General features: G+C 38.4%; 1 protein-coding gene across 1 annotated transcript; it reads left to right on the forward strand.

Moving 5' to 3' along the window:
• Positions 1–638: 638 nt before the first annotated feature.
• On the forward strand, positions 639–11,904 carry LOC103724077 (casein kinase 1-like protein 2). The gene is made up of 14 exons (XM_008815232.5): positions 639–1,325; positions 1,424–1,464; positions 2,379–2,448; positions 2,552–2,700; positions 3,191–3,286; positions 3,380–3,450; positions 7,143–7,204; positions 7,379–7,442; positions 7,532–7,616; positions 7,698–7,824; positions 7,961–8,043; positions 8,145–8,205; positions 8,414–8,568; positions 11,014–11,904. Exons 1-14 carry the CDS (start codon positions 1,250–1,252, stop codon positions 11,305–11,307), a joined length of 1,434 nt encoding a protein of 477 aa, XP_008813454.2. The 5' UTR covers positions 639–1,249; the 3' UTR covers positions 11,308–11,904.
• Positions 11,905–13,122: the final 1,218 nt, after the last annotated feature.

Genomic DNA, 13,122 nt, shown 5'->3' on the forward strand with positions numbered 1-13,122 from the left:
AACATAAAAATTACTAACATTAGAAAAAAACCTTGTCTCACTATCAATAGTAATTAAGCAAAGAGAATAACTTCTCGAGTTCTCCTGTTTTAGCATGTTAATGTATACATAAATATTTTTTTATGCATGGCAAGAAAAAAAAATATCTTGTTAACATATGCAGAAAATGTAACAATAAATTTATACCTTAAAGTTAATTTTTGAAATCGAGAGAAAAAATTAACGAGCACACACAAAAATATGCTCAAATCCTCCACCAACTAAAAGAAAAATTGGAGCAAGCACCTGATTACGAAAAAAATCTTTTCTACCAAGGAGATTCCATTATTGTTCCATTTCCATGGAGAACCAACCAATTCTTCGTCAAATATTATACTCCATCAGGGTCAAAATTCTATCTTGGGAGAGTAATAAGGCATTTTGATAATGAGAAACAAAGGGGTAGATCAACAACTGATTAACATGACACCTAATCCCTTACCCAGACGGACAAGGGCAATTCGGGAAGACCAAAGGCTCCCCGAATGCGTACTTTTTTTTGTTTGGCAGGGGCAATTCGGGAACCCTAAATCTGCAGTTCTGAACTCAACAGTGGTCCAATTTGTTTAAACTTTAACCTAAACGGACAGGGGCAATTCGGGAAGTACAAAGAAAGAGTGTGTACGTACGCGGCCGGGTGAAATAAGCTTAATAAACTTCGCCGGCTACGGCGTCGTTCCCTCCTCCATTACAAAGAAAGAGGCTCCTACGTCACGGCCCAACCTAATTTAGAGAGAGAAAAGAAAACCAACAGCAAGGATTAGAGAGAGAGAGAGAGAGAAGCCCTATATTGTCCGCTATCGTGGTTTCGATTGGATTGAAGCGTGCGTGGGGACGGCATCCATGACCCCTTTCCTCTTCCCCTCCCCCCTCTTCTCCTCCTCTTCCCCTCTGTCTCTGATTCCAATTTGTTAGATAGAAACCCTAGAGATCGATTCTCGTCTGGGAAATCCTAGGTTCCGATCTCCTTTGCTGTATATATTTCGTCTCTGTTTTTTGGACCGATCGATTGGGTGATGCGAGTCGGTCTGTTTTCTTGCTGTCTTGCGTGAATCTGTGAGGATTCGAGAGATCGGAGGGGGTTTATCTATTTTTTGCGGTCGCTGGTGTTTTTTTTTCCTTCGGGATTTCTTGTTCGTTGTAAAAAAATCTGATTTTTAGGGTTAGGGTTTGAAATCGGGGTGTGGGTTTCTTGAATCTGGCCGCGGCAATGGAGCCCCGTGTCGGGAACAAGTTTCGGCTCGGTCGCAAGATCGGGAGCGGGTCTTTTGGAGAGATCTATTTAGGTATGTGATTGGTTTTAATTTGGATTTTTTGTCTCTTTGGGGATTTGAGATTTGGCACCTTTTCGGAATTTTTTGGTTATTTTTGTCCGTATTTGCAGGTACTAATACTCAAACGAACGAAGAGGTTGGCATTAAACTCGTGAGTATTACCCCTTGACAGACTTTGGATTTTGGATTTGGTTTTTTTACTATTATTTGAGTTGTAAATTAGTTGGTCGATAAATTCAGTGTCTGGAAAAGAAAATTGTCAGAGTCGATGAAATTATTGGCCTGTTGCTTTAATTACCTTCTGTCCGCCTTCTGCATGTCTCTTTTTTTTTGTTTTTAAATTTTTAAATTTTCCTCCTCCTGATGATCATTCTTTAGTTGGACCTGTGCAGCATATCTTCTTGGTTTTATTTGAATTTAAAGGGCTTCTCTCACAAGTTGTGCTGGGGATAAGATGGTGTACCAAGATTTATCTTTTTGTTAATTTTCATCGGAAGAAGTGCGAAGAAATACATAAGGAACCTCTGCCATAATTAGAACCTTCACTATCAAACCATGCCTCAACTTTGGGGTTGGCTTTGTGAATCTTCATATGCCAATAATTTTTGTAAGGAACCATTCAAGTGGAAAATATCTGTAAGTTGAAATTGGTTTTGTGATTTTCCGCAGTAAGTAGGCAGTGGGCCCCAAATTCTGGATGGCGTTTTTCAAATTTTTGTTTCTGTGGCTGTTCACTTTCCCCCCTTCCTCTCCTCTTATCAGTTTGTTTAATATGATGTAGTAGTGCACTTCGACTGTGGAAAAGTGAGAACAAAGATCTTTATTTTCAGTTTACTCTTTACTTTTTAGTCATTCCCTTTTTTAAAAGATAGTGCTCACTTGTTTTTTAATCAAATATACCCCTTAAAGATTTGTCATCATCTTTCTTTAAGGGAGTTATGGGGTCTTTTGGGGGTCTGGAAGGGAATATATGTTTTTCTTGTTCATTTTAGTTCTTCAAATCTTGTCCTTGTTGTTAGCCTCTATTTGGGTTAAAATTCCCATACACGATCTCTTTTTTATCAGGAAAATGTCAAGACAAAGCATCCCCAGTTGTTATATGAATCAAAACTATACAGAATTCTACAAGGAGGAAGTAAGGAGGAATTTCATTTCCTTTCTGTTGCAATTCATATAAAAAAGTTTTTTTTTTAAACTTACCATGCTTAGTTGTATTTCCTCATGTTTGATTTTGGCAGCTGGGATTCCGAATGTGAGATGGTTTGGTGTTGAAGGTGATTATAATGTCCTTGTGATGGATCTACTTGGACCAAGCCTTGAAGACCTTTTTAACTTCTGTAGCAGAAAGCTGTCTCTGAAGACTGTTCTTATGCTTGCGGATCAGATGGTATAGCATTACGTACAATGTGCTTATAGGATCATAACTGTCAAATCTTGTCGAAACATTTTTATCTTGTACTATGCTTCATAGTTCCTCTACTGCACCAGCGATCATACTACGAGCTACTTCAGCTATTTCTGCTCGCTTTTCAAAATCCTCACAACTCCAAGTTGTTTTAGCTGTTTGCTTTTTCTCTCCCTGTTCGTCTTAAGAAATTTGATTACTCTTTTGTTGGGCTTCCTCATATCTCAGGGGGCATGGTCACACCATATTTGCTGCCTCTCCCCTATCTTGTTGTCAGTAGCTTGAGCTCTTTGCTTCCTCTAGTGTAATCATTCCTTATTTCATCCTTGTTTCACAATGCATTCACCTTAGCTACTTTCCTTTGCCATTCTCTTCTTGCGTAATTACACTAGAAACCATTATGAAATAAACTTGTGGCAAATTGTTTCATTTTTTTGTTTGTTTCTGACATATATATTTTATCCTTCTTCAGATCAACCGAGTGGAGTTTGTTCACTCCAAGTCCTTTCTGCATCGAGACATCAAACCAGATAATTTTCTTATGGGCCTAGGGCGACGGGCTAATCAGGTGCTCCATGAAGTTTTATCCTTGTTCATTATAGTCCTTTTCATGATAACAAATTGTAATCTGTTTATCTTGCTGCTGTTGTACATTTTGTAGGTGTATGTCATTGATTTTGGACTTGCCAAGAAATATAGAGATACTACGACTCACCAACACATTCCATATAGGTAAGATGCTGGATTGTTTAAAATCCATGAAAATGTTATATTTGAAATTGCTGTATTGCAAGTCTGAAAGTGAATGGCTTTCCATTGTGCTTGACAATGCTTGAATGCGAAGAACCTCCTACTATAGTCTGTCTCAAAAATTTAACATTGGGTATGCACACAAGTTTTGAATATTTTAAAAAGCCACTCCACTTCATCTAGCATCTCTCATGAAACCTGAAAGAGGTTTAATTCTCTTAAATCAAGTCTTGAGCCTAGGTGAGTCTTAAGTATATATTTCTGAAACTTTTGATCTTTTTATTTTCTTTGTTCTTTATTACAGCTTATTTCCCATTTTAAAATACAGTCTGCTGTAGAGCAATTTGATGTTGTAGTTCGCTATTGTCATAGTCTTGGTGTAACAAAGTTTTATTTAGTTAATGCTGAAAGTGGATAGTATTAAAATTCTTGTTGCTTGCTTGAAAGAAAAAAGGCATTGGACATGAAGCCTTCTAAAGTTTTATAAAGTAGAATCATAAGATTTTTGGCCATTAATAATTTTCCTGGATTTGATCAACAGCCATAGTATAACATCAAATGTTAAATTTCTAGAAATACAATAAGATTGTTGCTTTGGCTTGAGGAAAGGTTTGTTTCTAAAAGGATACAAGTGGAATATACTGTAATACTTACCCTTATTTTTTTTCCTTTTGGCCTCAAATTGTATTCTTATGAAAATATATAGGGCATAGCTTTAATCATGGTCAAGTCTTGATAGGATTACATGGCTTTTTCTTGCCCTTTTGGACCCGTTTGGCTTGCAGGAAGAATTTTTCGTCACAGGAATTTTTTTTCTGAGAATATGATGCCTGAAAAAAATAGTCTTGATATGTTTGGTTAATCAAGGAAAAGTGGCACATTTCATAGTGGCTTATGTTTGGTTGAGCATCTACTTTTCTGAAAAATTTGTATCAAATACCTATTATACTCTTAATAAAGGGAAAGACCGTACCTATAGATTTTGATGGCTTAAGGGTACTTTTGGAGAAAAAAGATCCCAACTTTCAACCGGTGAGAAAGTAGCTTTTCTATATCCTCCATGGGTTTTTCATTCCCATGAAATATGAAAATCTTTTTTTGATGGAAATGCTACTTTTACATCTCTCTTTTTTGAAAACTCCAACCAAACAAGCGACACTTTTTTGTTTTTCCGTTGACCACACTTTTCCTCCTCCCACGAACCAAACGAGTCATTAAGGAATGGTGATTTTTGGTTATGGCTTATATAATAATTGCAAGTGAATTGCAGTAAAATAAGTCATATCAATGATAAATGTTTCCTGAAGACGGCTTAATTTTTTGAAGCATCATTGTTGATTGTCTCATAGCTAGTTGTTCTTGCCTAAATTGTCTTTCGTGACTAAGAAGCTAATGATTGAAGGACATGTTTTTCTTCTTGTTGATGTTCTTTTGTCTTTAGGTAGTGAAGCTCAATTGGCATGTTCTCATGAAATTTTTAGTCGCATGATAGGGTTGCGACAAGATTATTTCTTCCATGAAGAACTTAGTTTTGATTGTCTACACATTTAAAGAGTGTAGTATGACAAAAAAGAAACATGCTAAACCATCATTTTTTTTTGCCTTTTATGACCTATTCTTTATCTGTTGTTGTATAATAGTGTTACATGCTCCAGGAATATAATTTGGCTGTTAAAATAGATTACTGCCAATAATTCAAGTTGAAGTTTTTGTCCCCATTCCACTTGCCTCGGTAAGGGAGGGTTGTGGAATGTCCAAGAAAATCATCATGATTGATCAAGTTTTAATGTTGTTTTTAATGTTGCATTATCTGGTTGTTGAGTATCTTAGTATCACTTATTATCTGATACCTGCTGCAGGCACTTAAATTGTAGGATTCTTTGGTTAGGCCTGCATGTGAGGTGGTTATCGAATCTAACTTTGGTTTGTTTTTTTATAGTAGGCTTGGCATTGTAGGATTCCTTGCTTTCATCCTACTTGTCATATGACACATCGAGAGGGTGAGCTTATGTAATGGTGAGGTTTCTCCATTGTAAATTGGAGGTTATGGGTTTGAAACACAAAAATATTTTTCTTTGCACATGGGGGTAAGGCTACATACATCGGGCCCTCGCCAGACCCCACAATGGCAGGATCTTGTGCGCTGGGCTTCTTTTCTTTCCTATCATGCGACACATCTGATTGATTTATTAAAAAATTATTGCAATTCTTGTTCTTGTTCTGCTTCTTTATGGAGGCTTATGGTGGGGGAAGTCTAAATTAAATCCTTTTGGAGTCATCTAGTGGCTGTTCACTTTAATTTTGGTTTGCATCTAATTCAGCTGTTGATATGCCAAGGCATAACCTTATTATTTGTGTGAATGCTGAGCATGCCAAGCCAAGAGCAGTTCAAATGTTTGCATAAACTTACTATGTGATGACACTTTATTTCTGCTTATTTGGTGATTGGAGCCGTAACATTTAGGTTATATAGGATGTCTGAAATTCTCTAATTCTACTTATTTAAGGAGCAATTGCAACCATGGTCCACCAAATCAGTACCGGAATCCGTACCGGTCGGTGTCCGGTATGGTTCGGTACCGGTTCGGTGTCGAACCAAATCTGCAGGGTGTGCTGGTCTGTGCCGGTGCCGAACCGAGCTGGCAGGGCGTGCCGGTTCACAGATCGGCACATCCTATTTTTTGTTGCAGGTCTCAAACAATTTAATTGGTAATCACTCTTTTCAAACTTTTTCTATGAATTTAAGTCTAATTTGATGATGTTTTGATATTTTCTTGATTGTTTTTTTGATGTTTCTATTATCTCGATTTAACCTAGATGATGCATCTTATTGCTTTAAATAATGCAAATCATAAAATGAACAACATAAAAATATTTTCAATTCAAGTAGTGATGTGAAAAATATAAAATAATACAATCAGTTATATACGTTTAAAGTACAACATGCATGCCGATATTTATAATCGGGTCGAGTGGCGATGACTCTCGTAGATATCCAGATCATAAGCATAGTCATAGTGCTACTTGACTTGTTGCGAACCGACCGGTTTGCACCGAGTCGGTATCGAACTGGTCGGAATCGACCAGTTCCGACATGTTCCGGCCGGTCTCATGGCGGTTCCGGCCCATACGGACCATTTCCTAGTAGCAAAGCGATCCGATTTACAACCGGGTCGGTTCGGTACCGGTGGAACCGTACGATTTAGCCCGGTTTGGCAGACCTTGCTTGCAACCCTTTGTGCCCCATCCCACTAATTCATTGTTGGAACCTTAGTGCCTTATGTCACTCATTCACAGCAAAGGTGGCTTTCCTCAATAATGCCTTATATATGATACTTTTATCATTAAGATTTTCTTTTAATAGTTTGGGATCTTTATGACATACATTCACTAGTTACATTCTACAAATAGTTTTTCTTGCCATCATAAAGAAGCGTTGCTATTCTCATTACAGTTACACTAATTACCGTTTAAGTTATTCCCCTTTCACAATATTGTTCGAAGCTTGATGGTGTATATTCAGCTTGTAAATCTCATACTTGTAAATCTCATCAGTGGTTTTCATATCTATCAGTATAATCTTTGAATTTGATTGCACACCTTTAGTTGCTGGAAGATTGTTGTTGCCACATTGTTTGCATTCTCATGTTTATATTTATGTATGTATATTGCAGAGAGAACAAAAACTTGACTGGGACAGCAAGATACGCAAGTGTAAACACTCATCTTGGCATAGGTATGTACCTGTATATCTGTAAATGCATATTTGTGATTAACATTTGCTAATGTTGAAATTTTAATGTCTGATCTGATGTTTGTCTATTGCTGTTTGTGCTTCATTTTCTCTATATTTTGCTGCATTCATTAAATGCCATGTTTTGGATCTGACTAGTGTTTTTTGGTTTCTAAGAACAAAGCAGGAGGGATGATCTCGAATCTCTTGGATATGTTCTCATGTACTTCTTAAGAGGAAGGTGTGGTTTTCTTGTTTGGACCTTTTCTTTATTTGTTTCTGTTTTCCACTTTGCCATATCTAATAAGAAGTCTTCTCCTCTGTTTTCAGTCTTCCATGGCAGGGTTTGAAAGCAGGAACCAAGAAACAGAAGTATGAGAAGATCAGTGAAAGAAAAGTTGCCACATCAATTGAGGCAAGTTTTTTGTTGGTATTATGAACTGCGGCTTATAACATTTTTTTCTCTTTTAATGCGTAACACTTATATAATGTTCAGGCTCTGTGTCGGGGATATCCTTCAGAATTTGCATCGTACTTCCATTATTGCCGCTCGCTACGTTTTGAAGATAAGCCAGATTATGCATATCTCAAGAGATTATTTCGGGACCTTTTTATCCGTGAGGGTGGGCATTTCACATTATTATTCGCAGAAAGAATGGAAGATTTGTTTATTGACTGGATTATTTATTTCTAAAGTGGAAAACTGTGAATATTGCTTCATATAAGGCTAACATTGTTTTTGTGTTTGTTCTTCTTCAGGATTTCAGTTTGATTATGTGTTTGACTGGACCATTCTGAAATATCAGCAGTCACAGATTTCCAGTGCTCCTCCACGTGCTCCTGTTAGTCCAATGCAGAATATGCTGTTTTTGATCCCCTCCCTGTCTCTCAGTACTCAAACAATGGCTAAATCTTTTTTTTTTATTGTTTGTTCTCATTTTAGGGTCTTGGTGCTGGACCTAGCTCTGGCTTGGCCCCTGCAGTTGCTAATGATAGGCAGTCAGGTAGCCTTTGTTGTCATCTATCATATTTTCAACCTGCAAATAAATCTGCATATTTGCTACATGGTCTTATGCTGATGTATTGCATACCTAAGATTCTTACTAGCGTTGACTTTTCAATTACTAGATTAGAAGTTCTTGAGTCCTTATGTATGATATATCTGCATGTTGTTTACCTATTGTGAGTTTTCTGCTCAAAATTTTGTTCTAGGTGGTGAGGAAGGAAGAACAAGTGGTTGGTCGGCAATGGATCCTTCTCGTCGACGTGTTTCAGCTCCAGCTCCAGCTCCAGCTGCAAATGTGGGCAGCTTATCAAAGCAGAAAACCCCAATGAGAAAAGATCCAACTGCTACTAAAGATGTGATGGTGAGATCTTCCTATTCCACCTTGTTATCCTGTATGTGCTGTTATTCATTTATCCATATTTGAGATCAGTGAATCATATTTTACAGAGGCTTTCTTAGTTATTATATGCTTTTCGGAGGTTTATCTTGCTAACATGTTTAAAAGATGATCGATGCATCATGCATGAAGCCTTTAGATCAAGGTTTGAGATATCGCATATAAGTTCTAATTCTGAAAATATGGTGGTATAGCTTAGAACATGTGCAAACAATGGAACAGACTGATGTATTGGGTCATTCAACGTAGAGTCCTCTTTCAAATATAATCTTCTTGTATTCCGACATTTTAATCTTCTATAATCAGGAGTCATCTTTGACATCGAAAGCAGATTGTCACAATCTTATTCAGTTCCCTGGTTTACATTACTAGTGCTGAGACATCCATTGGAATTTGGCCCGTATAATATTGTGATGATGGTAATACAAAAAGCCTCCACAATTTTTTCCCTCAGATATGGTTACTAGGATTTCTAGATCCACAGGTCGAATCAAAGTTCTCCTTTATGTTTCGTAACACATTGGAAATTGGAGATTGCACTAGGGATTAGGTTCACAAATATTGCATCGAGAGTGGTAGATGGTGATGGAAATGACTTCATAGTCATGTTATCTGATTTAAATGTTTCCATATGCATGGTTTTATTCGAGTATAAGATGAAGCATTATAAGTGGCTACCGTAGGGTAATTGTTTATGCACAGTCTCACCGACAAAATCTTGCCTCCTGTGGCCTGCTTTACTCTTAAAATTCCACCTTTACCAGCTTGTCCAAACAAACTTCAACGTTGTCTTTTACTGTTCTGTTTGAGATTCTTCACGTTCTGCTCTTAATGATCTATATGTTTATGTGGGTTCCACATATCTAGTTATAGGGTAGATAAATTTATAATCAAGGTTCGCTATCTTAGTATTGGACCCCATGCTGGTATCATCTTATTACAATGTCGGTACACGATATGGTACGAGATGGCGAGGCATATCGAGTATCGTTATGGTAGGAAATTGCATACCGATTCGTTACCGGTATGGTATGCCCGGTACAACATTGTTCCTAATTTTTCATATCTATCCATTTTTGAGCATTAATACCAAGAAGAAAGCACGACTGTAAGAAGGTTCTCTCTCTAGATGATCAAAGAAACACTTTATTTTTGGAGGACAGAGATTTATTGTCCTTGATTTTGAGCTTGAGTTTTTCTGCTACATGTGATGGTTATCCTAGATACTAGATTTAATATTTATCTAGTATTAGGGGAGGGATACCTCATTTGGTACATGAGTTGTCGTAATAGTTGACTCACATAGTACATATTTGCTTATGATGATGCTGTGTTTCCTTCCTGCTTGCTCTTTTTTTCCCTGCTCATCCCTTTATCCTAACAGCTTTGGTTTGTAAAAGCTTATTATCATGCTGAAACAAAAATAGTTTGAATTAATATCCAAGGCCCCCTTTGGTAATGGGAGAGAGGGTGGGAGAAAGGGTTTATTGTTCTCTATCGATAAAGCCAAACAGAACAAAATTGTGTGGTGGAACAGCTGATGGCCAAGAATTTGGTCAAAACCAGGGATAATCAGGGATCGGTGATTCTCTTGGTCTCCAGAATTTTACTATCCCCAAGTTTTATCCCCATTTGATTAGTGAAAATACCAAAAGAATTCCTTCATTAGCAAAAAAGTAAGCAAAAGAAAAAAGCATATTTGTCTTTTAACCCAAATAATAACCAACAGAAGTGATGATTAAACGGGGATAAAAGCACTTGTAAAATGCAAATTTTGCATTATCCTTTCTTACCTCATTTTATTCCGGAACTGTGTACCTACTGAGGATAAAAAAAGTTATTCCCAAATTGCTTATCCTGTTTCCAGACTGGGCCAAAATTGGATGCCCAGCCTTGCAGTATAAGGCAGATTCTGAACCAATATATCAAGCCTACAATTATAATAAATTACCTGCTGTACGAATGCAAATAAAAATTTTTGGCATGTGACTTGTAATCTGCGAGCTGTGAAGTTACAGGGATTTTTAGCAACTATATCTGTTAGGGTATCAACAATAGGAGGGAGGTCTATTAGAATGTTTTATTGCGAGAGGGAGTTCATGCACCAAATATTTGCTAAAGACTTGAGCTTGTAGATTTTCATCTGCTTTCGATACATTAACTTCGGAAATTCTGAATACAGTGATTAAGCGGTGCGCATAGCTTCAAATGTCGCTCTGAAGAATTAAAAAATCCTGTTTCTGAGCTTATGTTACCCTTTTTCCCAACCTTTTAACCATTGATGGATCAGCTGCATCAGGCTGGGATATATTTGTCGCAAATCATGTGATTTCGTAGTACATGTTGCTTTGCTAGATATATTTAGTGTTTGCCATGTAATTCCTGACCGTGGATGCATATACAATATAGTTATCCAGTTCAACTTTTTTGGGGCGGTCAAGCGGATCTTCAAGGCGTGCTGCTGTTTCTAGCAGCCGAGATGTTGCTGCTAGTGAATTTGACCCATCTCGGACTCGTACCACCGAGGCAAGCGCTGGGACATTCCTCAAACTTTCTGGTGCTCAGAGAAGTCCCCCAGTTAGCTCTGCAGAGCATAAGCGAACTTCGTCCGGGAGGCATCCATCTAACATCAAGAACTATGAGTCCACCCTCGAAGGCATTGAGTGCCTTAATTTCGACAGCGATGAGAGGGTTCAGTATTAGTGTTGCTAGTCAGCTGCTGCAACTTATGCTTTGGTCATCTGTATAAAAATATGATAAACTGGAGAACAATATGTGCTCGGCCATGTTTCCCATTAAGAGTCTACGTGGGAAGCTGTTGTGAGTTGGGTCGGAGGTGGCTGCTGATTTGAGAAGGGGGTCCCAAAGACGGTGCAAAATAAGAAAGGCAGGTCTAAAGGGGTTACGGCACCTAACCATGCCGCTGCCAATGGTAAGGCTGCTTGTACGCGTTCTGAGGCATTGCTACGGCTTCCTCCTGATGCCATTCGTGTTATTTGATCATATTGCTTGGATCCCCCCCCCCCCCCCCCCCTCCCACCGCCCACCCACCCGGAATCCACATTTGTCTGTGGTGTTAATCATTTAATGATACTTGTTTGCATACAAAAACCACTTAAATTTTTTGTATTTAATTAACAATATTAGGACTCTAGGTGTGTTGAACAAATTACCTGTGCCTCTTTCTGCTCGAGGATGTATTATCTGCATGCTCGGAGCTCCTTGTATTTGTTTGCAGTACTTTGATTCTCGTGCTATGATTCCGTCCACAAATTGAACAAGGATTTCTGTTCTTATTGAGCCTCGATGTGATTCAGTTACTGATTGCAGAATTGTGTTTTTCTGGACTCTCTCTGCTGCGGCATTGAGAAATTCTTTCGTTCCGTTAATTTTTACAATGTTTTAGGGCGTGCCACGGGCTTTAGATTTTCTGCTATGATCAGAAAGGTTGAAATCTGGACGGTGCATTGCATCTAGAAAGCGTGTGTTCGAGCCCAGCTTGTGACAATCACAAAGGCGCACGATTGGGGTATCTTTATAGCCTTTGGTACAACAATCAGGTCAAGCAAAGTGCTCCAACCAGGGGGGTGCTGCGCGCATATAACTTCTTAATAAAAAAGAAAAAATAGGTAGTTTTCAATCTCTTCACGTTGTGAAACTGGTATTCTTAATTGCTTAATCTCAAGCTATTTAGATGCTGGTCAAAAATCTTAGAGATTCACTTAGATTTTTTTTCTGCCCAGTCATAGTACCTATCCTGATCAGCCTCTCAACTGGAGAGGAATCGAAAGAAAGGATTATAGCGATGATTTCAATTAATGAAGTTTATTTTTGTCTAAAAACGCTGATGTTCTGGGCAAGTACAGAGTTTTCCTGTGCGGTGCTTAGCGTAGGGCTGGGGCTTATTAAGGTTCTCACGGAGTTTTCTGGTTTTGTAAGGGTTATGAAACCTTGGGAATTTTAGTCCATACTGCGGCGGTGCAGTATCTTATGTACTCATTTGCTCGAGGTGCTGGCACCCGCTGTGGCACTTAGCAGGCCTAAAGCCTGAGTGATGAGTCGTGTTTTTTTTTTTTGTGGTACATCAGCTGCTTACACTGGTCTTGCATGAGCATAGCCAGCTACATCATTAGAAAGAAGACTACACAAATTAATAGAAATAGAGGATTGCTGGTCAGAAAAAATCTCCAAAATAATAAGCAACAAATGAGGTGACACAATCAGCAGTTTGGTTCGCCTCTTAAAGAGTATGTCCGACCTAGTCAGTATGGCACTCTCGTGGCATCCGTCACGTGTCACGTAAAAGCGGGTGCTTTGCTTCCTCCCGCCTCTCCTCTCGCAAGCGCTCAATCAACGAGATTAAGTCTCCCTCCAGAATGATACAACCAGTTTTCAGTACATGTCTCGCATATGAGAGCCTCTTCCATGTTGTCCTGAGTTCCGTCCCAAATGTTGAAGCCTTGAAGGAACGACATCCCCCTGCAGCAATCAGTCTGGAGCAGTGGTCTCTGATCACAA

Source organism: Phoenix dactylifera, chromosome 1 (genome assembly GCF_051530095.1).
Source record: "Phoenix dactylifera cultivar Ajwa chromosome 1, Ajwa_hap1_PhDact_Kaust_v1.1, whole genome shotgun sequence".
Taxonomy (NCBI): domain Eukaryota; kingdom Viridiplantae; phylum Streptophyta; class Magnoliopsida; order Arecales; family Arecaceae; genus Phoenix; species Phoenix dactylifera.